General features: G+C 28.4%; 3 protein-coding genes across 5 annotated transcripts in view; 1 reads left to right on the top strand and 2 right to left on the bottom strand.

Moving 5' to 3' along the window:
* Window positions 1-3,842: 3,842 nt before the first annotated feature.
* Window positions 3,843-5,162, bottom strand: LOC123299825 (tafazzin). 2 transcript variants are annotated; one of them, XM_044882202.1, is made up of 2 exons: window positions 4,825-5,162; window positions 3,843-4,755 (listed from the first exon to the last, which is right to left on the bottom strand). In XM_044882202.1, exons 1-2 carry the CDS (start codon window positions 4,940-4,942, stop codon window positions 4,064-4,066), a joined length of 810 nt encoding a protein of 269 aa, XP_044738137.1. In that variant the 5' UTR covers window positions 4,943-5,162; the 3' UTR covers window positions 3,843-4,063. The 2 variants fall into 2 exon arrangements, with proteins under 2 accessions (XP_044738137.1, XP_044738138.1); XM_044882203.1 differs by having other exon boundaries at window positions 3,846-4,740; window positions 4,825-5,161.
* A 1,355-nt stretch (window positions 5,163-6,517) lies between these two features.
* On the top strand, window positions 6,518-10,606 carry LOC123300480. Its single transcript, XM_044883063.1, has 4 exons — window positions 6,518-6,745; window positions 6,809-7,244; window positions 8,443-8,584; window positions 10,235-10,606. The coding sequence occupies exons 1-4, from the start codon at window positions 6,579-6,581 to the stop codon at window positions 10,381-10,383; spliced, it is 894 nt and encodes a 297-aa protein (XP_044738998.1). The 5' UTR covers window positions 6,518-6,578; the 3' UTR covers window positions 10,384-10,606.
* Window positions 10,607-12,670: 2,064 nt separating this feature from the next.
* The window catches only part of LOC123300556, a 47,521-nt gene continuing 32,264 nt past the window's right edge, over window positions 12,671-27,927 (bottom strand). Inside the window, exons 1-2 of one of the 2 annotated variants that reach the window (XM_044883143.1) lie at window positions 14,084-14,120; window positions 12,671-13,761 (exon numbers count right to left, since the gene is read on the bottom strand). In XM_044883143.1, coding sequence (XP_044739078.1) covers window positions 12,795-13,761; window positions 14,084-14,094 — 978 coding nt within the window. In that variant the 5' untranslated portion in view covers window positions 14,095-14,120 and the 3' untranslated portion in view covers window positions 12,671-12,794. Of the gene's footprint in view, window positions 13,762-14,083; window positions 14,121-27,927 lie in introns of those variants that run through there. The other variant, XM_044883142.1, reaches the window with a different exon arrangement.

The following is a 27,927-nucleotide window of genomic DNA, read 5'->3' as shown; positions in this document are numbered from 1 at the left end:
CAGGAAATTTTGTGAACTAAATTGATTTATATGAAATTAAAAATATGCAATTTGCATAAATAAAATATGTATTTTGTGATTGCATTTTAAATTGACCGTAAATATACTAAATTCGCAATTCGGTTAATAGTGATGGAAATGATTCCAAACTTGCTACTATGCCCCATCTTCTCCTAAATTAAAATAATTGTTTTTTATCGTTAATTTTGACAAATTTTGAATCAATATTTTTGTTATTTAAAAGAAATTTTAGTGTACCCAAACTGTATGAGAATATTTCATTGTTAGCCTTAAATGGGAAAGCTTCCTTTATTTGCCAAAAAATTTCATTGGAAGTTAGTTACATTTACTATTGTCTAATTACTAATACATGCTTCTACAATTAATAAAAGTATGTACGTTACTGTCAAGGTCAATAACTCATGTGATTTTTAAATTAACAATGAAACATGCACATAAGTAATAAAACTAAAGTTGTTATCCACCGAAATTAAACTTTTTATTGTTCAAATCTATGAATAATCACAAAAAAATGGGTTTTGTTTTAGTAAGGCAATTTATTTTTAAAATGAGGAACAGTTCCGTATCTAAATATTCGAATAACCCACCTCGCATGTTCCAATCTCTCTCCCAAAAAGTTTTAATTGAACGAGGCATCAAATCTCGCTACGAATAAAATGTCTCGACATTAATTTTAGTTTATTTGCAGTAATAAGTTAAATGCAAAACCTGATCAGATATAAACTAGCAATTTTAGAAAGTTGGTGAGTTTCACCTCTCAGAATTATTAGTAGCCATGCAAATGCAACTTTGGTGTCGATTGAATTGATATCATGAAAACACTTGAAAAATTCCCGATTGTTTTTGAAGTCTCATAAAATAGCTCTGGATTCGAAACAACAGCTAGGGATACTTAATGCTCTGTCACTAATACCTACCTACCTCCCAAAGACTTGTTTATTCCCACACAAATTTTACAAATAAATTGAGCTGAATTAATCCACAAATGAGGCCCATAAGAGTCTTAAGTCGTAAATCAACTTGGCGCCCCCCTATAGCGCCCTTCCCATATAAATTTGTATTTTTCCCTTTTAGTCTTCGTAAATTAACTTGGCAATCCCTCTGACAAATTTGACTACTCTTTTATATCGTGTTATAATTAAATAAGGGCAAAGCAAATTTGATTGCGACGATCGGTTTTGGGTAGAAACAAGGTCAACTTATTGTCATATTTCATATTCTCTTAAAATCATTTCTTGTAAAGCTATTTGCGATTATTTACTTAGAAATTTAACACGAGCAATAAGCCAAAAAATTCAAAAGAGGGCTCAATGATGTCCACGAGTTAAGTATGGCTTGCACACGGGTCTTATTCGGTTCAGTGTATAGACAGATACTTCATAAACTATGACTACCGGACTACGTCATCAGAAAGGAGAACAGTCATAGTTCATCGAACCACGTGATGCGTCAAGTTTGATTACTATCTTAATAAGTCATGTATTTAGTTAACTTTTTTTACTCATAGGAAGTCATTAAACACACATTTAACTAATATAGTTAAAACAAAAGCACATATTTTCGGTACCTTTTTTGATTTAATATTAATAAACCGATTAATTTTAATTTAAAAAAAAATGAAATACAATGCCAAATCTATTCATTTTACTGATAAGATATTTTTGGAATAAATAATTTTAAAAAATTTTAAAGCAATTTATCAGCAAAACTTGTCAATGAAACAAAAACAACTATCAAGGTTAAATTGTTTTTTTATAAAATTGTATTGCTCATCCATGAGACATATATGTAGTTCAATTAAACAACATAGGTACTAGAGGAAAATTGAAGTAAAAAAAGAAAATTTTTATGGATTTCTCAATAAGATTTTTAATTTTATAAAATGTACTATTGTGTCAAGGTGATTATTATGCCAATTGCCGACAAATTTTAGATATATGACCACGCTGATTAACATCTTTAGTAAAGAGTATAATTTAAAATTTCACTTTAATTGATTTTAAACAAATTCAAAATATTTATATGCAGACAAATTCAAAGATTTACTTCAAAATTTTACATTAGTTCGTTCTCGTAAACTTATTTAAATATAAAAATTTACATTGTACATTTAAAAAATCTTTGAATTAAAAATAGGCCTACAAAAACAGCAAAATAAATTGGATATCAAAATGTGCCAAAAATTAATCACAATAAAAAATATTTTGGCCGGTATGTTTTTTAAAAATACATTTAAATTTAGAAAAAAGGTATAAAACCGAATTTTAGCAAATAAAAGGATGATCACATAATGCTTATCGAGAGTATGAGACAACTTGATAGCAGTGTGACCCAGCCTTAACAAAGAAAAAATTATCACCATGCCTTTAGAATTTAGTCTCATTTTGATATCAATTTTAACACAAGTTTTGTGTCTTGATTCAAATTGCTTTGCTTTATAATTCTCGTAAAAGTTGTGAAAATTAAATGTTTTAAATTTAGAACCCAAATTGTATAAATTTACCATTTATAATTTTTAGATATCAATAATAAATCATATTTTCATTTTATTTAAATTTGCCTGAATTATAATTAACACACAGACATATGTTAAATATAGACTGACAGTTCTAATGTAAAAAATAACGTCGCCAAAAATAATTTAATAAAAAACTTGTATTCTAATTCATGAATGTTTCAAATATACAACGTTATTTTATTTAATAAATAGCTCTGGTTTTATTATCAAGTGATATCAACTATATTTATACTGATAAAATACAATCAGCTGATAATATTCAACTTTCGTTGTATTGATTTGGCGATCTATATTAATAATAAGTGTGTCTTCTTTGATTATTTAAGCTGCGTTTTTTTGTGGCGTCAAGTTGTCCAAATCAACAACTTGGCGCTAAAATGTGTTCTATTTTAAATATTTGTTACCTATCTGAAAGCAAGAAAAAAACGGCCATTGAGCAAACTCTGGCGACAACTTGGCGATTTCGATAATTTGACGCGACAAAAAAGAGCAAAGCTCTTAAAAATTTTAATATTTATACCAAACAGAGATCTATGATTTCTGTGTGACCATTTGTTTCTGATCAATGAGAATTTCTAATCACAGACTTTCACATAAACACAATTTTCCAATACTCCCAGGTTATACAGTGAAACCAGCGCGTTTCAGTGTAGGTCATGAAAATGTTTTTAAATGTTTAGCGCGTTGAAGTTGCCCTAATTAATACCATCCCATTTTTAGACTCAATCCATAGATATTTAAATTTTGTTCGATACATACAGTTATTATGCAAATTTCCTTCCACTTATTGCTATTCGAGAACTCAATTTAAAAATCGATTCAAATAAACAAAAATTTCAAATGAAAACAATAGAAAATTGAAGATTTCTACAGTTCTAAAAGCTATTTTACAAATTTTGCTAATTACTTAGTAACAACTTAAGCAATATGTGGAGAAAACTTAGGTAAATGTATGCAATGTTTTGATAAAATATCTTTAAAGATACTTACGTGAACATCAGATTCTAAACTCAAACAATATTTCAAAAAAATTGATAACTTTTTATACACACAATTTTAAAAAATAAATAAAATTCGTTGTATTTAACAAAAACAATATTTTTACTACAAATTACATAAAAGTTTTTATAAATTATGTTTTACCCTTTTTTCTCTATTTTTTTTAAATTTTAATAAAAGAATAAAATAAAAATAACAACTACAAATAATAAATCATTCAAAAAAATGACAAAATATTTTTCTAATTCAAAAACTCCACTCGATAATTATAAAATAAATAACTAGACGGCACACAAAAACAAAATGTCTTTTTTTTAAAACCATACATCAAACACTTTGTGGAAAAAAATTAGAATAAAATATTTTTAAACGCATTTGGATATCAATAAAAAGTTGACTTGAAAATCGATTAAACTTATTTTGAATGTATTAATGATGGATCGACTTAGAAAAGCGGCTTGGAAAAAACACGTGCAACTGGAAGCAAATCGTTTCGACTATCATAAACCAAAATTAAATTTACTGTCAAGATGCTTCAACGAAATCCTTGTGTAGTTTTAATGTTTCATATTTTAATTTCATCATTTCATCTTGAATATAATCAGTGATAGTTTTTCGTGCTTCAACATCAGGTGCATTTCTTGCTCGTAATTCTTTAACCAAATGTGTTAAATCCAATGGTTTACCAAAATTAAATGTTAACTTTTTTCCTAATCGTAAAACATATGGAGGTTCATTTGGAAGCACTTGATCCATACCTTCATGCCAAATTGGTACTATTATTGGGGGTACTTCTGATTCATATATTATTCTTCCAATACCCCATTTAAATCGCATTGTTTCTTTGGTCATATTAACTTTACCTTCAGGAAATACATGTAACCAGTCACCTTTTTTCACTCGTTCAATACATAAATCAACTGCTTGTTGATAAACTCCATCTCCTCTTACAACTGGTATGCATTTGCCTAACATAAAAAAATACGAATGCCATGTGTTCGTAAAACATATATCATGCGCTGCTAACGACCATCGCATCGTTTTACGACTAAATAAATGCTTAATTTTTAATGTACCCCAAAGACCAGGATCGTCGAAACATGAATGATGATTTGATATTGTGATTAAAGGAACATTTGGTGGACGGTCCAAAGCATTGTCAATAATATGTCTGTTGTATATTTTTGTACGATTCAGCCATTCTGTAATAGGAACCCCTGCTCTTGTCATTTTTAAAATGGCAAAATATTTCATAATTATAAAAATAAAAAGTAAGCAATACTAACCTATCACAATTTTAGTAAATATTCCCACACATACAAATGTAAATGAGCTAGCTATATCCCATAGTTTCGTTGATGGCTTACGCAAATGGGGCACTATCCAATCAATACTGTACCCCATTCCACACTATTTACGTAATCACTTTATAGCTTTCGTTAATGAAATATTTAAATTATATTTTAACAAAACACCACACTGAACTATCAAATACTTGAAACATTTTTAATAAAGTATACTTGCAAAATAGAAATTCAAACATCAATAACCTGAGTGCACACTTGTTATAAGAAGGTTTGCTTCACAATGCTTTGGCAGGGATGCCAAGGGCATTTCAACTCAATACTCAGTTTAGTTCTTTAGTTATGTTTTATTACGATACATATGAATATGATGTTCGAGATAGTTCAGCTGGCATCACACTTTTCTTCGATACTACTTTTTTTTCCATTTTTAAAAATTCTGTTAACATTTTATTTTCTATATTCCATTTGTAATTGTTATTTAGATCAGCTGTAACCAAAATAATGTTTAAGTTATACACACAATGTCTTTTTCTCATTTTTACCCCTATTCTTGTTGTCTTGATCTATGTTGCTCATTTACAATATCACTTTTTGAAATAGACTAATTAAGTGATTTTATGAGCACCTACATAAAAAAAATTTATCCATGGAAATGTTTTAAATATAATTAACACCTATAGCGTAAAAAAAGTTTGAAATCATATCTTTTTAACCCCCGACGCAAAAAGAGACTTGTTATAAGTTTGACCGTTATGTGTGTGTGTCTATCTGTGGCATTGTAGCTCCTAAACGGATGGACCAATTTTTTTTTTTTAGAAAGATAATTTAATGAAGCTTATTCTTAGTTTTTTTTTCAAGAAAATCGATTCATTCTTGAGAAACTTACTCGAGAAAAACCGTATTTATCGGTGGTATTTATAATTTTGTAAATTTAACTTGTTACCACGTCCTTTATAAACTGGAGATCATCTGGGCGCCATTTGAGACTAGATTACATAAATGTTATAGACTAAATGATTTACGCAAAACTGGAAACTGGTTTTTATCTATTAATTTGTGTATGAAAAAGTTTATTACAGTTGGTACTAATATTTAGTGTTTTTGCTTTTTGATTGATACTCCTAAAATTTTAATTTTACCAAATTTAAAGTCCGATATGTATTTTGTCTGAGTAGGAAATGTCTATCCAAAATGTTCGGGCGAAACTATAATTTTTCTGAATTTAAACAAAAGTATATTTTTAATAGAAGAGGACTCATTTTTAATGCCCCTATGCTCAAAATTTTTGCTAATCCAAAGAATTTGGATTTTTAAAAATTTTAAACGTGGGAACTCGGTCCATGAATCACGTGGTTTTTTATTTCATGATTGATAAATTCAAATATTTGATAAGAATAAAAGAATGCCGGAATTTTCCGGTAATTATTACTAGTATTTTCCTCTTTTAACTTTTGTTGAAATAACAAAAGCACATATAAAATTCATGTTGTTGATGAGTTGATGATGTATACCCTGCTTTACTATGCTATATTCATACCAATGTTTGTAAACGTCAGAAAAAACTAACCATTGAAATAATAATATAACCATAGAAATTATTCTTCAATGTAAAGAAAAGCACGTTAAAAAAGTGGCAATTATAAAAATTTGAATAGTTAAAAATCAAGAATATTACTTTCCTCTATAAGTTTTGGTAAAGTTTATCTGATTTGTAAACTAAATTTTAAAGAAAAATGAGCAAAAAGAAACCAAAAACTAACAATTCATCTCAAAATTTACATTTGGAATACCAAAAATTGCTCGTCTTTCACGACAGTTTGCAAGATGAAATTAAAAAACTACAAACAAAGTTGAATAATAATGTGGAAAATACTGTCAAAATTCCCACAGTTGTATTGGAGTAAGTTTTAATTAAAAAATAGTGCAATATCAGCTTTTAATGGAATTGATTTTGTTTTTTAAGGGAATCAGATCGAAAACCTGCTGTTGTAGATAATGAGAATACTTTAAAGGAATTATTAAACGCTCTCAGTATCAATGAATCGTTGAACCGGACAAAATTTTCTAACGAAAAGATTCAATATTTATCAGTTGATGAAAACGAAACAGATATTAAATTTAAGAAATTATACATGGCGGACTGTGTAGTTCGCAACAGAACGAAGTTTCAAATTGAACTTATAGTGAATGAAAATATGAAAAATGTTGAAGTGATTCAATCAATAAATTTAAAATTTGAGGATTTAAGAGAAGCGACGGAAATGTCAAGTGGTTTAAGTTTTTTGAAGAAAAAAAAGAATGTACACTTATTGTTTTCTGCTATCCGACAATATTCAACTTTGTCAAAACTAAGAGAAGAAATTCTGAAATCATTACCCAAAGAATCTTTTGAAACTAGTGTAATCTTATTTTCATTTTTATTTTGTATATTTACTATTAAGGTTTAAGATTTTGAAATTTTTCGGACGAAAATTACTCTTTATTCTGAGTTTTATCAAATTCCGAAACAAAAATTTGTGATAAAAAGAGTACTCTTAAGAAAATTGCAAACAGATCGAAGACAATTTTTCGTTTCCAATTTAGATTATATTCAGCATCTAAGCTAATTTTGACTCGAAAAATACTAGATGTTTAAAGAAATTCTATGAGAAAAATATCAAATTTAAATTTTTTTTGGTCAACAATTTCATGTTAAACTTCAGTGCAGCTTAAATCTTTTATGAATTCTAAATCATTAGGGAAGCCTGATAAATTGTGTTGGAAAATTAAGAATTATCAGATCATTTTAAAAATTGATTATTATAGTCAACTTGTTTTCACGCAATTGGTCCCAACTAACTCACCTGGCACGGCGCTGGGCGCACTATTTTGTAGAAATATATTTTTTATAACACCTTAGATTGGATATATTAAATTGCTTGCCTACTGTAATGTATGGGGTGAAGAAAACATCGGGGTGATTAGAAAGAGCGAAATAAACAGCAACTTTTCTGTACTTTTAGATACAATTTATTAACAGAGACATTATTTCAGTTTATTTATAGAAGAGCAGTATTTTTGAAGGGAAGAAAATTTTTCCTATTATTTTACAGCCTGTGTCACCTAACGCGTTTAAAAGAATAAATAAATTGGTTGAGAGTTTTGGAAAAGGTTTATTAAAAAACATTTTTTTAAATATTATTTTTTGCTTCTTTAACTATATGCATACAGTTTTGTTGAACCTGAAATCGCAAATCAAAATTTTCTTATTACCATGTTATAAATCACGTATTTTCAAATTATCGGCCAATCAGGCCGAAACTATTTTTCATAATGATTCTACAAGTATGTATTTGTGATTACGCATTTTAATCGCAAATCTGACTGATTTTGGCTAGTATTGTTTCTTTTTCATGATATTGGGACGGATAGGATACTTAAATATTTATTTAAAAAATTGGGGCAATCATTTCAAATATGTAAAATTTGTTCTTCGGTTTGACAATGTACTCTAAATCTAAAAAAAAAAAATCTTAAATGGTATATTTTTAATCCGTCTTTTCAGAAACATAAAAGCTTTTTTAAATGTGATACTTTCATAAATTTCTAAAATTTCAGGTGGAAAATGGCAAGCAAATTATAGAATGTTTTTGTAAATTTTCAAAAAAAATCAAATATTTCATATGTGAATGGAGTATAGATTGGAACCAACAAGAACATAATTTTGTTCAAGGCTTTGAAATTACAATCGAATATGACGGTAATAGATGTTTTTCTCAGTAACATAACATAAGATGACTAGTATTCCTGCTTTGGAAAGGAGATTCCTTTTTTTTTCGTTTATTCTTACTTGGAAAATGAAAAATTGTTTGTTCATAACATTACTTTATTTGCCATTTTTGTTCGTCGATTAGCCTGAAACGAAAAAATATAGCGGGTTGTAATACTTATAGCGTTTTATAGACTTAAAAATTGGCGTTGCGTTGCGAACAAATAAAATCGATCTAACGGATCATGAGTCCGTAGGACATTTTAAATCATAAGAGATAGAAGGAAAGTTAAAATACATCTAATGTTTCGGGAGCGAACCGCAACATAACTTGGATAATCGATAACAGGTCCAAACTTTTAATAAAGGGACAATCATACCGGTAAAAATAATGGCCTGTGACAACCCAGTGGGATCGGTTGCAAAAATGAATGAGCGGGTAGGTAATTTGCAGTACAAAATTGGGATACCAAATTCTTATGAGCCAAGTTGGTATTCCAATTTTGTATTGCAAATTACCTTTCGTTCATTTTTGCAACCGATCTCATTGTGACAACCATTGTTTTTACGAGTTATTTTGCCGCTTTATGACAAAGTTTGAACCGGTTACCGACGAGACAACTGTTTTTTTAAACAAACTAAATTATTGTTATTTCTATGTTACTCTATCGAAGTACTTTATGTAATTTATCAATCAATGTTCATAATTAAAACATATTACGCAGAGTATTAAAACAATTATGCAATAGCGATTTCGAAGAGATTGAAACTTTTTAAGTCTCTTCGTTTTGCCGAGCATAAAACATTTTTTATTTGGAAAAATACGGTAAAATAGATATTTATCTTTCATGTAATAATAAAGTATTTTCTTTGTAAGATATTGTATTAAGAAAATGATTAAATAAGTAATAGAAAAATAATTTGATCCGATATTAGGGCGTTTGTCATTCGTCACGCGGGAAATTTTAATTTGTAGTTTGTCGGATCACTTACGAAATTTCAGCCTGTTAGTAATCACTTATGAAAAAGATCACTGTACTGTGGACTATTATTTTTGATAATTTAAATTTTTGATGTCAAAATGGATTAATAAATTGAGAACTCCGGTGGAATTAGCCTTTTTCCTCTGAAGATTAAAAAAAGATCCTCTAGATGGCAGGATATATTTGTTCTCCCTCTAGTGTTTCCATCTAGCGGATCTCTTTTTAATCTTTTGAGTAAAAAGGTTAATTAAAGCATTATATTTTTTAAATAATACTAATAAAATTTTTTAACTAACTACATAAGATAAATTATAAACATTATCATAATTATCATTAAATCCGGACATACAATAATTAATAATTCCAGGCCTTTTTCCTCTGAAGATTAATAAAAATCCGCTAGATGGCAGTACTAGGGGGGGGGGTTACAAATATATCCTGCTATCTAGAGGATCTTTTTTTAATCTCCAGAGGAAAAAGGCTAATTAGGGCGTAATAGTCGTCACCTTTTGCTTCGAGGTTGAACTGCTTTTACAATTTTGATTTTTTATGGGGACCCCTTACTTTTTGGATTTTCGTTTCCCGTTTGACATATATATAAATGTTGGTCACAATAATATTCCTTAAATTCATTAAAAAATAATTGTGATTCTTATAGATGATAATTTTGCTGAAGCTGCTCAACCGATTTTTGACAATCTATGCGAAATTGTTACTTCTATTGAAGACGCAAAAGTCAAGGTTTTACAATGGAGGAAAGATATTGTAAAATTGATAAAGCAATACGATCGTCAGTGGGACGAATAAAAATTTTATTAAATTGGTTAATTTTATGGACAAAAACAAAGGAATTTTGAAAGTGTCTGTTGTCGTTTGCACCTTTATCATCCAGATAAAAATTAATTACATCATAGATTTTGTCTACTTGAATAAGCTGCATGAAAATTAGGTAGGAGTTTCATGAATCTTGGTGGAAAAAATAATGAAATCCTTATACTTACTAAACGATACTATTCGGTATCCTGCATCCTTCGTGATTTAATATTAATATTTATGTTTTTATTTATGATTATTTTTTAAATTATGTTATTTTGTTTAATTTGATATTTTATTTCGTCTTAAAAATAAACGGATAAAAAAACCTTACTTAGTTATAATTTACTTTAAGAAAATCGTTGTATTGTCCTGACCATGATATCGCATAATATTAAGATAATAATTAGATGTGCAAAGCAATTGTTTTGATGGGAAATGGAACAGCTGATAAACATTTGAATCGTATTTAGGAAGAAAAACATACATTGGATTCTCTAGTGTTCCTAATGCAGACGGACAATTGAGTTTATGTTTTCTAAAACCTGATAAACAAAAACAAAACTGTAATGGCCATTACATTGCCAGTCTTTATAAAGTTTGTAAAAAGTTGCAGTTTTGTTCTATTCGAAACGAGTTTGTGTTTTGTTTTTGTTTGTCCGTTTAGTGGAAAATCGGCATACAAATTTAAGATCAAGAATTGGTGTAATGCGTCATGTTAAAAATAACTTCATCACGTTATAAAAATGAAAATTTTATTATTTTATGAATTAGTTTGTGGAATATATAGGATAATTTCGATCCAAAAAACAAATATCTAGTTCTTTTGATGACTAGATGATGGGTAGTTATCGACATACCGCCAAGAATATCCCCAAAATACAGGGGCTCGTGTAGGATTCTCGACAATCGTCAACTGTAAATGATTAGTGTATTTTTCGAGTAAAAATTATTTAAAAGTTAAGTCAAATTCTGAAATAAAAAGTTTTTTCTATTTTTTTTCTTTTTTTCAACCATTTAAAAAATTTTAAAAAAATTTGATGAGTGTTGAGTATATTCTGAGATGGGTTTTCTGAAAGTATATTCTTGGTTTCATAGGAAGAAATTTCTTTAAAACGATTTCAGTCGATATCTTAAGAAATTTTCTCTCTATTTTACAACATGTAAATTTCCATCGAAGTTAGAAGATATATAAGAGCCAACGACGACTAAATAACTAAATCGATTTTTTCAGACAGTTAGCACCCCGTAATATCGATAAACTAATTTTTCTTAATATAAATAAAATTAAAATAGCGATTCGTGAAGTGCTATACGTCTGTAGAGGTTCAGACATCGTCGCATTTTTTATTTTTCGTTGTCGCCACTTGCAATGACGTCAACGTATTTAAACGTTATCAACGTGATTTATCGTTTTCATCGTATTTAACGTTATCAATGTATTTAAACGTTAAGATTGCAGTATAAATATGAAATCCTATAAAAGAAAATTTTGAAATAATCAAAACAAAAATTTATTCACATTATTCATCTTTTTTCGGAAACGCATCCGTACAAATCTGCGTAAAAAATGAAGTGTGTTCAAAAGCTGCTGAGCATGTGTCACTTTTTAGGAAGACTAATACGCTGAATATGATAAATTAATTATGCATTTTCGTTAGAGTAAAACGCAACTAATATGCTAGAAATAGGTAAATAAGACAATGGCACTTCCACACGAAAAGAACACTTGCGAGTGCTCACCTGGCACCTACGCTCGTGAGATAAATACTTTTCCCACTCAGTATGCGTGGGAAAAATAGTTAATTACAGCACTTGTACCATAATTACTGTCAAAATGTAAACTAATAACAAGTGACTATAGTAAATTTTCTATTTTTCTCAATAATCCATGCCAAATTTATCAATAATAATTATCGTTTATTTTCATATTTTAGAGGCGTAGACAACGTTTTGTATGATACACGTGTGATAACGTATTATTAACGTACTTCTACGATTGTCAAACTCGTGCTACGCAATCGTTGTGCAAATTTCGCATTCGTACGTTAATAATGCTGTTATCCCACTATCATCGCAAATAACTATTTTCTTTAAGATACTGGGGTGCTGAAACCAATCAAACAATATTGATCGATCAGTTAAGGAAAACATAACTCATGGTGTAAATATGTTATTTTAGTTTGAAATTTTGTTCAATTCGTTATATAAAATTTTTATATTTAATTTTTTATTAAAATATATTTTTATTATAATATAAATATTATTTGCTTCTGCTTGGTTTTGAATTGATTTTAAAAATTTCAAAATAAATAAATTTTTTATGATTCTTAAGTTAACAAATCTTTGGAATAATAAATAACAATTAATTATACGGTATTTTTATGAAAAATATGAATGGACTGTTACGATGGATATTTTTCCATATTATGCTTCAACGTGATATTCCTTAAGGATGGTGTTTTTATTATTAGTGGTGCTATTTTCTTTCGTATATTAACTAAACGTTTCGATTTTTCACTTGCTTCTATTTCTGCATTTGTTTGCTTTTTATTTGTTTCTAATTCAACAATCGATCGTAAATCGTATGTGAATTGTGGTGTATTTGGTAATACTGGACTTGTGAGTATTTGATCGGCGGTTATCGGTGGTACATCACTAATTTCTGGTGTTTCTATATAAAAGTTAGGCATACTATTTTGTTTTATTAGTCTTAACTCTGTTGGTTTTTTATTTAGCGGTGGTGGACCACTAATTGTAAATATGTTTGCCTGAATTTTATCAGGTGGTTGATTTTCTGTATATCTCGACGTTGTAGGGAAATTATCCGCAGACATTCTATTTTTCAATATTGCTTTTTCCGGGAATTTATGTAATGGTGCATCCACTGTGTCACCATTTTTACTTTCTTTGTCTTTTGATTCTTTTAATGTGTTAAATTCATTATCTTGTGTTGGAGTTGTTTCGAAATTACAATATTGATTTGTCGCTTCGTTTAATGCTTTATCTGAATCATCCGAAGCTAAATGAAACGTTACTTGTTTCTCATTTTCACCAGATTTAGGAGGATCCTCTTTTAACATAGAACTATGTTGAAATACTTCCGATAATCGTCGGTGTAAATCGTCTTGTAAATTAAATTGATCATCGATATTCACAGATAATAATTGCTGTTGTGGTGGTTTTGTTTCAGCTAAAGGTTGTATCGTAACAACATTTCGATTAGCTATTACTGATATACTATCCCAATATGCCATATTATCCCAGCCGATATGGTTTCGTTGTTCCGCATCTGGATCTTCCCATAAGGCAATGCTTTCATCATAACAGAACCATTTTTCGCAACAATGCCAATAACATGATTCCAAACAACTGAAACAATAAAAAATTCATTACTAATCAATTTTTTTTCGAAATTTTAAAACTAATTTTTACTTGTAGATAAGAAAATAATTTTACTCTTCATTTTTCAAAGATACCTAAATGTGTTATATTTAATATCCTCATAAATATTTTCAGAATTTCTACTAATATTTCTATTTAATTCTCGAATTCGAGACATCATGATTTAAACCCACAGTTAGGTGCAACATTTATTCAATTAAACATATATGACAGCTACAAAGGTTACTCTGATTCATATTTTCCAATCGTAAAATAAAAAAAGGTTTTTTTTTTATTAAAATTTACGTACGTTTTATTCATATTGTAATTATTGTTAATATTATTTACTTGAGAATTGCAGTACAGATAATTATTTATTAGACAGTACATTTTAAAACAATAAAATTAATAAGTTAATAGTCTTATTACTTCTAGGTACTAAGTTTTTCATCAGAAAAGACTGTTATCTTTTAAGAATTTTATTACATTTTAAATAAGATAAATATGAAAATTAAGTTCAAAATTCAAAACGACAAATATTAAAAATTTAAATTTTTTAATTAGGAGTTCCATATAAAACACAACTAAAGTTTTGTATTGGGTATTATTTCTATCTTCTTATATTATTTATATGTCAGTTGCGGTACTGTTTTTACTGACTTTCTGTGAAACTTTTTCTAACACACCCTAAAATGTTCTTTGGATCATTCTGGTCAAAAGCTCTCACGGCCACAAAAATTTTTAACGAATTGTTTTCGAGATACGGGCCATCAAATCTACGAATATAATATAGTTTTAGTACATGTATTACTGATGCAATATGAAAATTGCTTTCTGAGAAACTTTTTCAAACCGCCCCCAAAATATTCTTCAGATCGTTCTGATCAAAAACTCTCACACCAATGTTATCATTTAATCCACCCCTTAATTACTCCGAACTGATTTTCCAATGCAACTGCGAGTGTTATCACAGTTTCTTTGGAGTCTACAAAATAGATATTGAACTTGATCATTGGCCTTATGCAGTAGAAATACGCGAGTAGCAGCGCATTCGATTTTATGCGAGAACAGTCATGAGCTCAGCAATAATTCTGCCTACCAGAATAAAATATCGACTGTGATCGCATAAAAGTTCTGATTCCCAAACGACTCACAGAATATTACAAGTTTTGATTCCAATTTCACATGGCAGTCAATATTCTTTGTCTTTTCTCCCATTTTGAAATAGCTAAAATTTTATTTGGTATTCTTTGCAGAACATTTAAAAGTATAAATATTATTTAATGATAATTTAAGACTTATCACTTATTCAAATATGCATGTAAATTATTGAAATTTTTTTTAGAATTTATAAAAACTGTTTACTAACTTCAGACACGAGGTCGTATTTTTCAATTTTGAACATCTGTTACAAAAAGTAATTTCCTTGAGATTTAGATGTTTATTCCTCAAGAAATACAATTGAAATATCCTTCTGATTTGTTTCTAATTTTGAATTCATACATTTTAATGATTTTATCTGTACCTTTAAAAAGATACTAAGACATTCAAAATTTTTGTTGTTATCCGTTTTTGGAACGTATATAGTAAAAGAGATCAAATATAATTTGTGACCTCACGGGTAAACAGTGATGTTTAAGAAAAAATGTATCAAACAAAAGTTCATTTTTTGTAAGGAATATTTTTACATTTCAACTTTTGTTCTATCTCTAACGGTAAACAAGATGGGTCCTGCGGACACAAGTCTTAATTGACCTCCTTTACGAACTCGATTTCAATTTTTACGCCCTAAGCACGCTGTAAAATTTTCAGCTTGATATTTCTTTTCGTTTTTGAGTTATCGTGTTGTCGGACGGACGGAAATGGATTTTATGAACATCTGTACCAAAATATTGTCCGAAGCATAAATTTTATAAGCCTTACAAATTTGGGACTAAAGTATAAGTACCTTGATATATTTCATATACACATGGTACAAAAATCGAGAATCATCGGGGAATTATAAATGTTGTTTCTTGTGCTACACTGGCAATTCCTAAAAATATACCTGCTTTGTACTTTTGGATCGAAATGGCGATATATTCTGTTCCAGGGATGGCAAACCAATGGCACGCGACATAATATTTTGCGCACGCCACCGATTACAAAGCTCATGAAGTATTATATTACGAACGAACGCACATTAATTTTTTTGTGAGTAAATAACGTGTTTAGAGTTGACAGTATTCATTGTTATTATTTTCCCAATAATCACGAAGTCAAAATTATTTGACGACACGTCTATGAACTCAGGGAACATTTCTTTAGAAAAAATGAGACCTTGATACATTAAGGTTCACCACCCCTGCTCTATTCAATACCATTTCTACGGATCTGTGGCAGATTCATTATTAGTGAAGCACGATTTGTTTATTGCAAAATTATGTTAATTTAATTCAAACCTCGAGCATATACGTTCAGGTATTAATCAGATGAAAAAATCCAATAAAGAGAATGGTTTTTCTAGAGCAAGTAGATATCTATGGATTATTGATTTATTATAATATTATTATTATTCATTGACTAGCAAATATTAAAATTCTAATAATTATATAAATTAACAGGTTCTGTGTAATATATGTTTTCCATTAATTATTGTGTAATTTGTACATTATTAATTAGCGACATATTGATATTTCGCTTGTTATTTATACCTGCTAAGTCGCTAACATACTTAACTAAATTCATCACTAAAGTATCTATAAAAAATCTTTTAAAAAAGTAGATTTGCAATTAAAAGGTGTTAGAATTATTGAAGTCGATCGAAAAGAATTGTTTCTATACACTTTTACCTTCTCTTTACTCTCTAGCCAAAAGCAAAACTAAAATCAAGTTTAGTTAAAGAATTTCCGCCCAATGTTTATGAAAAATAGCCTTCCCCAACCTTCAAGAATCTATGAATTATAAGTATAGTTAGTTCTGGATGAGGAAGATAAAGTTTCCACAGGTGCCTAAAATTTAGGACTTTTGATTATTTTTTACTGATAATTTCTGTTAGGGAAGATCGATCGGGATCGCTTTTAGTAGAGAACAATTAACTGATTTTAAATATATTTTTTTAGCAACGTTAAAAGTAACAGAATTACAAAAAAAAAAACAAAAAAACAAAATTAGGATAGATGCAATTAATGTTATTTGCTTCTGCATAAACCTACAGGGCGTTAGATACAGAATGTTTGGGTACGAACTTGGGCTTTCTGAGTTGCGCTTGGCTTCGACAGAATTTAATTTTATTGACAGGTTGTTCTCAAGGAGGACACGGAGGACTCTTTGGCCTAAGAGCTAGGGAGGCATTTGCGGTATCCCTCTTATGTTTTATTATTATTAGGATAGATGCAAAAGCTCCGAAAATAGACTCAATTTTGTGGCTTACTGAGACAAGATTAAAACATATAATCTCACAACTGGAAAGTGAAATGTAAAAATTCATTTTTGCAAATTAATACTTTGTAAAGTTTAAATTTTTAACGCACGACAAAACGGGCCGCCCAGAATATGAGATTAAGAGCAAGGAGGTGGCGTTGAAGGTAGTGAAACACGACTTTAACAGACACCGATGTGGAAGATTCCGATTTATTTCGAGAAATTTTTGTTAGGATACGAAATCTTCCCAGTTCATATCACCATCAAATTTTGTGTATTGGAACTGACAGTTGTAAATTTTGATAAATACCGAAAAGCTCCGAAGAGAGATGTTGAAATCGAATAGAGTGTAAGAACATCTGAAATAAATATCGTTTAATTTTATTTGGCTCACCGGTTTTTACATATACCACATCCGTTATTATTCTGTAACAGATAACTATCAGTATCATTTTGTCACGTTAAAATCTGTTAAAATTATAAATAATAGGAAAGTTAATATTGTAACATGAGACATTTAATTGTAATCAGTAATCACATACATATAAGATGTTTTATTTGTTTGTATACGCTCTAAAAACTTTATGCGCAATAATAATAAAGTGCACTTGTTGTAATCTAATATAGATACTTAAGATACAAACAAGCAGATGTTCTAATTAAATGCAATTTAAATCCTTTGCATTTAATACTTTGTACGCCACACCTGATGTAAATGTAAATACAAACTCAATCTTTGTAAATACTAAATAAAATAAAGTTAATATAGGTATAGTTGAATGATTTTGCAGTAACAAAAGGATTGATTTGTAGAATATTATCATTTAATTTCAATCTAAGTGAAGTGTGAATCTCAATAGTTGCAGTTGCCTCACTTGCGGCTCATTTAGATAATGGCCAATAAATAAATAAATAAAATTTTTTCTCACCAGACGCTTAGATTAGTATTTTTGGAAATATTTCCAGAATCGCTTCGAAATAAAAGCTTTTCGTACACGTTATTTGGCGATATTTAAAAAATTTCTCACCCAATCATTCGTTAAACAAACGTGATTTTTGTATTTTTCCAGACAGAGTCCAGATCAGAGTCATCAGTTGTACTACACAGACAGTCTCTCGGAAAACATGGGGTGGTGTGTATTTTCATATACTTAAGTTTTTGAGGCCTTCACTTTTTTCCTATAAATTACAAGCTTAAACATTGGTAAAGAACACCGCGTTATAGCTTTCACCTCCCTTGCTTCCACTTGTCCCCTTCCATAACATTCGAAATAATGATAAGGATTGTTTTACACGAGTAAATTAAATGTACAGTTTTCAATGAAAAGATGGCCATGAATTGGTTTACATTTAATATTTTTACTATCTTTAATTTATGGTTCAAAATGATGCTTATAGATGGCGCAGTACAATGCCAGTATTATTCTGATGTATGAGCTATATTGTTGTAGAGTTTTATTCAAATCCATTCAGTAGTTTATGCGTGAAAGCTTATTTATAATATATAGGGATTAGGCAAACATATTTTTGTTTTAATGAATTGATTGTTAAAATTGCAAAATGACATTTAATAAAAGTGATATAAACAGCTATTAAATATAATAAATTGATAAATACATTTAATCTTTCAGAAAGTCAGAATGCAAGCAAGCATTCATTTTATATTTTAATTGATTACTTATTATAAGAAAACTAAATTTCTAAAACTAGATTGTCATTATAATATCATTTTTTTGACATATTATTAACATAACATTCGTGAAATGATGTGTGAATAATCATTCTTGTCAAGTTGATTATGAATACATACAAGGTGTTTTAAAAAGGTGTGTTAAGATATTCATCTAAAATTTGGGTTAAGTCAGATATTTTAGCAATAAGCCTATACCTATCAAATTTTAATGATTTTATTCATAAGATATATTTACTTTATTATTATAATATTTATCTTAAAAATACGTATACATTAAGAAATGCATGGCGTTTATTACAATGCTGGTATGGTATATAGGAACAGGTACTCAAAAAGTATCGGGACAGATACTCAAAAGTAAGAGTTAATACTCTATATAATATTGCCGTAAGATCCATAACTATAGCGTTATTTACAATCATAGAATCTTATACATAGAGAACACCATGGCCCAAAATTTCAAATATCATGAATGAGAGAGAAGACTGCCAGTTACTTCCTTTGTGTCCTTGTCTAATCTATACGTCATTGACTAGATATTGTTTACACAAAATCTCTGTGCATCATATAATTATGACATATATGAGTATATGACTATGACAAGGACACATAGGAACTAACTGTCAGTCTTCTTTCTCATTCATCATAGCGCATCCACTACAATACTGTATGGCAGGGCTTCTTAAACTTTTGTAATTCACGACCCCATTTATGATTGCGAGTTTCTTGACGACCCCATACAAATATAAAAGAAAAATAAATTAATATTTTTTGATGATTTATTTATTAGGTAACAATATACATATACATATGAAAATATATAAGTTTAATTCTGACCGTCTTAATTCTCTCGAATATATTCAAGTAATTGCGTGGTAAGTATTAAATTAAAGTATAAGTAAAAATTTAATGAGATGGATGTGCCTGTTTTTTATTGCATAACAAATCAAATCTTGGTGGAATGTTTGAAACTGCTGGACGTAAGACCTCTTCAACATTTTTTATCGCAGAACGATATTGGGATTTAATATGTGTTAAAGCTGTTTCTTCAGCAATAATACCTAGAAATTTTGTTGATAATTATTTCTCGGGATTATTTCGGCTTTTAGAGATTGACAAAAATAAATTTATATTTTTTATTAATTCCAATAACATTTCCTAATTCATAGTAAATGTTATTCTAGTTATTATAATACTCTTAATAGAAATGCAGGTACAAACAATCTTCCCGAATTAGAAGATTTTATGATATATTTATCTACGATAATTGTTATTTTATCTTTATAACAATAATTTTACAAGTTAAAAAACATTTTCTGTTAAATTGTATTTTTACCTCTCGCGACCCCAGAATTTTGCTACGCGACCCCTAATGGGGTCGCGACCCATAGTTTAAGAAGCCCTGCTGTATGGTGTAAAAATTTTGGCGCGCCACTTACATTAGTGACTAAATTGTAAGTTCAACTCGACAGTATGGTCTTGAGTCCCATCGTAGAGTCCCTTACTACATTGCAGATGTCGCAATGGTACTTGTTCTTTCTGCTATGATTTTTGGCGCGTCTATCAATACACATTATGGAACTACGATCACAAACCCATCTAACCAGAACGTGAAACTCCTATAAGCGCCCGTAGCTGAACTTACAACGGGAACCTCGGCTTGTACTATGTATGTTTCAGGATGTCTTTCTCTCGGACGAGAGAGAAAATTATCCATATTTTTGAATGATTGGGTATAAAATCAATTATTAAACTAAAATAAAATCAATTAATAATTAAGTTTTTATAATATTTTAATAAATGTATCTATTTATTATCACTTTACTACCTTTTATAGAAATTTGTTCATAATTAGTTTGATTTTACTTCTAAAATACTATAGTTATATGTATGAACAATTATTAAGTTTGTAAACATAAAATTATTCTTTTACGCACGCATATGCTTTCTTTTCTATATCATCTTTGTATCTACCTACATTTGGTCAAATAAATATCATTAAGCTTCGAAAAAATAAAAAATAATCAATTTTGTAAGTATAGTTACTTACATGTCAAAAGCATATTTTTTCTACCTTTACTAATACGAAAATTTAAGTAATTTTTTTCAAAAGTTCGATTTAAATTTTGGTTATCGGGTAAGTTACTTTGATTAGTTTTGCCGAAAATCGCTTTTGCCAATAAATCAGGTAATTAATTCTAATGAACTTAGCTTATATTTATCGAATTGAAAAATATGAAGTATTAAATTATATTCAATTCGAGATCAATTTTTTAAATTTTTTTTACTAAACTTTTCAAAATATTTTTCACGTTTTTTTGGATAAGAAAAAAAAATGCACAGAAAAGACAGCTCGATTTGAACTCAATTTGTTTAAACACTTTTACAAATTAGGTAGGTACATATTGCACCTCCCTAGATTCTCTAGACCCTATATGAACCACCTTAAAAATAACCACGCCTGCGCCCATGGAAGCGTATTTAGTTCCAATGCGTTTTATTTAATTTTTATTGGCAATAAGAAGTTATCTTATACCTAATACCTTAAACTAGAATACGCTTTTACGTCTACATATATAGTCATTAATTAATTGTTTAAAATATTTACTATACTTTCAGTTTTAACAAGGTGTTTAATTAAATAAAATTAATGGCATTTATTTGTTATTCTAACAAGCCTATTTACATGATTTCCTTAAATAGTGCCATGTATTTTTTATATATATTATTGTTTTGTCCAATAAAAAATGAACATGAACATATGTAAGTTTTATATCAATTAAATAAAATATATTGCTTTGTTGCGGTATTTTTGTAAGTAGTCTTTTTATTGACAGCAAAGAATTTATAAAAAAAGTATTACCCGTTAAATTCGGATTAAAACTATTAAATACAAAAATACACGGTTCTTGAATTTATAATTGATTTGTTTATGAATTATATACAGTATGTTAATAAATCATTAATATGGCGAGATGGAGAATCCTTATATTTCTCCTGACTCCTTGAAGATAATAATCATAAAACTCCTTTAGTCATTTAATCTTCCTTAAAAGTAGAAATACCGTTGACATGTCGATCTACAAGTTTCAATCTGGTTTACGAGATATTGTATCTAATACCTATTTTATCAGTTTCTCAGATATCAAATTTAGAATCCAAATAAGATCGAGCAAATTTGCAAACTATTTTTAAATTTTCTTTTTGTCAGGAATTATGATAAATGAAAGAAAATATTGCAATCATTTCATTGTGATGAATACCTCCATGGATTGATTTATAATTATATTCGGTGCAATTATAGTGTCTCATAATTTTCTAAAATAATGCTTAGTTGACCCGGAAATAACGAAAAACATGACTTTAGAATTCCTTGAAAATTATTTCAGAGGATAAAAACGAAATCGGATTTAAACTATATGGACTTCAAGTGCCTGCAAAATTTCATTTTATCTTCTCCGCCTTCACATTTTAAGTTTGCTAAAGCTTGTATTCCCATTCACAAACTTAAAAGCACTAAAGTGAGTAGGAGTAAAAGTAAAAAATGTAAAACTTTTCAAGATTTTGATAAAAGATACAGGAGCGTGGAAAAAATTGAAAAACTAGATTTCAAACCCACTAAATTTCGTTCCCAAAACTTTTGAAAAATTGGAAAAGTAGCTTTCAACTTCACAAATTTAATTTAAATGGTAGTAATTAATGAAACAATAAAAAAACATTATGATGGCCACATTTTTGATACTAGATATCATAAATAAAAGAACAGCGAATGCTCGAGAGCTGAATCTTCGATATGACCAAATTCTAAAAGTTGATTTAGCTAATACGGATTTGATCAAGCATGAGTTGTCTTTTTAAAAATTGGCTTCTAATATTCTGAAAATTACAATTTATTATGATTTTCTGGCTGTAGATTATAATTTACTTCTCGGAAAATTCTTAGTTAAGCAGGTAGCGAAAAACAATTTTATCCCTAAATTCAAGATAATAGAAATATTTCTAAGAATATTAAACCTGAAACTTTCTAAGAATATAAAAACCCAAACTATTTTTTTAGTTTCATGCCATCATCTAAGATTTCGAACTAAAATTTTAGACTGTATCTACCAAATTACTTCTTAGTATATTCGGAAGGGGGTGGTAATTTTTCTTTCAAAAGAGTCTCTATTTCTTTTTTAGTCCTAAAATAGTAATGGTCGCTTTAAGTTCACCATAAATGGAATGAAATCAAATTGATAATCGTGAATTAATAAAATATGTTCTCCTTTAAAATTGTTGTCAGCCGATAATGAAGTTTCATATTTTTTTGTTGTCGTTTTAAATGTTTTAAAACAAACACTATATGGTGGAGAGAGCTATCATTTTCTAGGTTACCTTGTAAAAATAATATTTCATAAATATATATATAACTTTAGTAGGTATATATCATGTGATATAATACATATACATGTGATTTACATAAATATAGAATAAATTTTAGAAAATCACATTTTAAAGTATCATAAATTAAGGTTAAAATTTATTTATTAATTAATTAAGACATAGATCATATTTCAAATGTGTTTACAAAACCACAAATCAAAATCTTTTTATATAACATATGTTATATACGGAATATGGGAAAATAATGCTAAGACTTGACCGGGTTGTACAATTTTCTAAACCATTCGGCCATGTTTTCAAAATGACTTCAAAATCATTGGAATATTCACTTTTGATCTTGGGATTGGTATTAGCCTCTTTGAGCCATCTTCCCGTATTATATCTTTCTCGCAAGATTCAAACCACTCACTGCCCCCTTTGCCTTTCAATTAGACTTTTCTAAAATATTTTGAAAGATTTTAGAGCTTTTCGTAATCACCCAGTTAGAGATACTCTGTTTTTTAAGAAATCAAACGTGAAACATTACATAATGCTCAAAGTACGAATTTAATAATAATTATGTACAATTATACTACATATTTCCTTGCGCTTCCACCATTTTTATAAGAAAATATTTGTTATATCTAATCTCATCTACGCACAGATATTGCGACAAACTCCCTTATAATTTTCAAGGACTATTATTCAACCTGATTTTCGATTAGTAAGTATCGTAGTAGAGTACCGTTTAAGTTGAAGTATTTTCTAATACTTTCGAGAAAATTCACTAAGACTTCGCAGCTATTGTATTGTGTGTTTCATATACTTTTTCTTACATCCTGTGATTGGTATTTAAAATTTAAAGAATGACATATAAACAAATACGAACAGTGAATTGGTCTTATAGAGTTAACTGAGAACCATAGTTATAAAATCAAACTTTTAGTCATGGCCAATACTTTGATGTAAACATAGCGAGGGAGTAACCAGCTAAAGTCAGTGGGGCTAGGTGTGTAAGCTATTAAAAAAAATTCAAATGAGAATGTTATTATTGCAAGCAAATTGCAAAATGTTATCATGTTAAAAGTTAATTTGGTTATTATTAATGTAATAATTGAATACTTATTATAATGTTTAAAAATGCATCTTCTGAACTGAGAAGTAACCTCATTGATCTGAAAATACCTACCTGTATATTTTTCAAATTTTGGAATTATATCTTTAAAACATCCGTCGTAAGAAATATTATTTTTAATCAGTTATCTCACCATTTAGTTTTCTTGTAACTAAAAAGAATTTTTGTCAAAGCGATACCTAAAAACAGGTTGGTGATTTAAAAAGAATGGTATTTTAAATTAGAATATTTGCTTATTTAATGAAATAACAAACTTATTAAGTACTAATAAACAGAAATTAAAAGATAGAGATTCGAAAAATCTCCGAAATTTCATAATTGCTTAATTTATTCTAATGAATTTAACTTCGATTAACCCGTAAGGTATACATTAGCCTTGGCTGCATATTTTCATTCTTTCACAAGATGTTATTTTATAGCGATGATTTTAGAGAGGCATCGAAATTTTCTTACCTTGTTTGGTATGATTGCAATTTAATGTTATTATTTTAATTTTTTTTTTTAAATTTAATTTGCACTAATATTAACACATAAACGAAATACTAATTAAAAAACAAAAGTAAAAATTTCAATAAATAATTAACATTTCAATTACTTTTAAAAAATATTTACTTAAAAAGTTAATCTAACAAGCTGCAAGACTAATTAAAAATAAACAATCTACAAATGGAATCTATTAATTTAATTATTATTTGTATTTTTTGACTAGTAGAAAAATACTTTTTAATTAATGCTAAGTAAGATAAGTCCATTTATTACTCTATAATAATAGTAATAATCTTAATCAATATACACAAATTTAATTAAGAAATCTCCAAATGCAAATTAGCACTTTTTAGAATTAAGTCTATTTATAAATCAATTTATCTGAAAATATATTAATAACCAATTTCAAATATACAGACAGCCGAATTTCAATCATGTGATAAAATTTTAAATATTCCAATGCCAGGTTCATTCATTGGAAAAAAGTAGTTTATGCAAGATCGAGCCTGAAATTAACGTCTATAAAAGGGAGGACGTACAATCTCTTAACATCAAATTTAAAATTAAAATTTATTGCAACTGAAACGAATCAACCAAATTTTCAGAAATATACCAATTTATAATTGTAGCTATATTTATGTGCTTTTAGTGAGCGCGAGTTATGAATGATGATTTCCAAGAGTGACCCTCCAAAAACTAATTTTTGGTCATTTCTCACAAATTATGAGAGTCATGCAGTAAAGTTTCAAATAAAAGTCATGGAGAAAATAACCAATTGTTTAAGTACTATATCATTTTGAATTATTGCCTCTCGGTACTATAGTACATATTATTTAAATTATAAATGAAAAACCAAAATACGTGCTAAAATTTCGTAATTTTAAGATTATTTTTTAAATTATAAATGAAATATTATTTCAAATTTTACTTGACTAAAGTGTTTAACTAGCGACGCATGAAATAAAACTAAGTCGTAGCGCAGGAGCTGCGTTAGCTAAGCGAATTCCCTCAGATATGCCAAAAAAAACATTTTTCTTAAAATTGAATATTGCATTTTTAACTTTTCAATAATTTTTATTTCACATACTATGCGTCTAGAAAAAAAATCACAAAGGTATTTTTTTTGCTTAAAACTAAAAATTAAAAAAAAAATCTAGAGTTATATTAAAAAATTTTCAAGGTTTTTCCGATCGTTGCAGTTTATCAAAGCATTATCCAAATAATTGAATGGATTGGGGAGATTGGCTAATAAGTAAACAGGATAAATAACTTGCGTTTAAATATCATCGAAAATATAAATAAGATGTACCTATATTTGACACAATACACACTTTTATAACAATAAATAATATAATAACTCGTGTATATAATTAATATTATATCAAACTGATAAGAACAATGAAACAAATTTTATTGCCTTCATAATTTATGACTTTTCGTATTAAAGTAATGAAAAAATGGTCGGTAGATTTTATCAATAATTTTATCGTGGCTTTGAAAATCAATGAGTATTTTTAGAATTACAAAAATATTACGTTTTCAATGACAAAATCAAAATGAATACTTGTGGAAATTTTAAATTTTAATGGGCTAATAAAAATTATTATTTATATTAACAGTCAAACCTGTAATTCTAGTTGTTACGTATTTTATTTTACTTTTGAATTCAAAAATTTCTTTGATATAGAGTATCTTACGTCTAATATAACTTTTGCTTAAGCCCGGATGAAAAATAGGTTATACTAGGAAGGTTTAGGTCATTTATCCTTTAATATTATCTCTTTAAGCGAGAGCAATTGATATAGTTATGTTATGCTTTTTAATTGACTTAAATTATTGACAGATACATAATACGAACAAGTGAAATTAACAAATTTTAAAAAAACACCGACAAATTTTTCGGGATACGGAACCCTAAACTCGCACTTAAAACATATCTACGAAGACTCTCGATTAAATTGCCGTTTTCCTTTCCTAAAATTTTCCAAATTGAACCGATTATGAACATAGTCGCCAATTTTTTTAGTTTTTGGGTACTTAACCCTAAATTCACACCTAGTTAAGAACACTCTCCATTAAATTTCTTTTCAAACGATACCAACAAAAAAAAAATTCAAAATCGGTTCATCCGCTTAGGCGCTACGATGCCACAGACAGGCACACACAAATAGCGGTCAAACTTATAACACTCCTTTTTTTTTTAGTTCGGGGGTCGAAAATGAGTCGGTTTGATGCAACATAAAATGTAGTGATTTCTTTAAATAAAAATTTTATAATACTCTTACAATTTTGATTCGTATTTGCTTTAAATATATTTTTTTTTTATTTGCAAATTCTATTTAGTCGACATTACCAAAAACGATAAAGAATAGTTTTCTGAAACAAAATTTATTAATAGGGTGAAATTTTTTTCAATTAATTTAGGAAGAGGGGGACTGTTAAACAAAAAATTTTTTTAGCTTGGAATCCAGATCCTCCATAAAATTCGTTTCAAATCGAAAATAAAGTGACTAGCCCGTACACCTTTTATCCAGTACTTGCAGTTTTTTTTTATTGATATGATTGGTGATTAGGCTAAAAAAAATTGAAATCGTTATATTTCGAAGTAAAACTGAATAAAAATATCTATTAGTAGGCTATCTTTCAAGGAATCTCTACAACTGTTGTGACTTAGTCAGAGGCTCATTTTTCAGCCCATATATTAGTCTATGAAAAACTTTAGCATTGTTTGATTCGCTTTTTTTCCGAGTATATTCTAAAAAATTCGGAAATATTTTGGGATTCGATTTGAATCACAACGAGTTGCTCTTATCGTATGTAAATAGCTTTTTTTTCGGACTATTCATTTAGAGTGTATGACACACGTTATTTCATATTTTCCGAATGCCCGATATTTTCAATTTGTTTAGGGAAAAATAATAAATCGAAATAATCATCAATCTCCTCGAGTATAGCTCGATAGCTACTGTTTGATGATCGACTGAGAAAAAATCTGGTTGTAGTTCTGAACTAACTTAGTAATAAATTCTAAAAAACCCCCCTCTTAATGAATATAAAATACATGGATATCCAGTAT

This window comes from Chrysoperla carnea, chromosome 5 (assembly GCF_905475395.1).
Source record: "Chrysoperla carnea chromosome 5, inChrCarn1.1, whole genome shotgun sequence".
In the NCBI taxonomy this organism is placed as follows: Eukaryota; Metazoa; Arthropoda; class Insecta; order Neuroptera; family Chrysopidae; genus Chrysoperla; species Chrysoperla carnea.
Note: the sequence above shows the minus strand (reverse complement) of the source record. Positions and strands in the feature narration are given on the sequence as shown.

What these genes read in the sequence shown, in the direction of transcription:
- LOC123299825 (XM_044882202.1), bottom strand. Translation starts at nt 4,942, where the DNA reads ATGGGGTACAGTATTGATTGGATAGTGCCCCATTTGCGTAAGCCATCA. An exon ending in ATTTACTAAAATTGTGATAG is followed by an intron (nt 4,756 to 4,824) that starts GTTAGTATTGCT and finishes TGACAAGAGCAG; the next exon opens with GGGTTCCTATTACAGAATGG.
- LOC123300480 (XM_044883063.1), top strand. Translation starts at nt 6,579, where the DNA reads ATGAGCAAAAAGAAACCAAAAACTAACAATTCATCTCAAAATTTACAT. An exon ending in ATTCCCACAGTTGTATTGGA is followed by an intron (nt 6,746 to 6,808) that starts GTAAGTTTTAAT and finishes TTGTTTTTTAAG; the next exon opens with GGAATCAGATCGAAAACCTG. An exon ending in AATTACAATCGAATATGACG is followed by an intron (nt 8,585 to 10,234) that starts GTAATAGATGTT and finishes TGATTCTTATAG; the next exon opens with ATGATAATTTTGCTGAAGCT.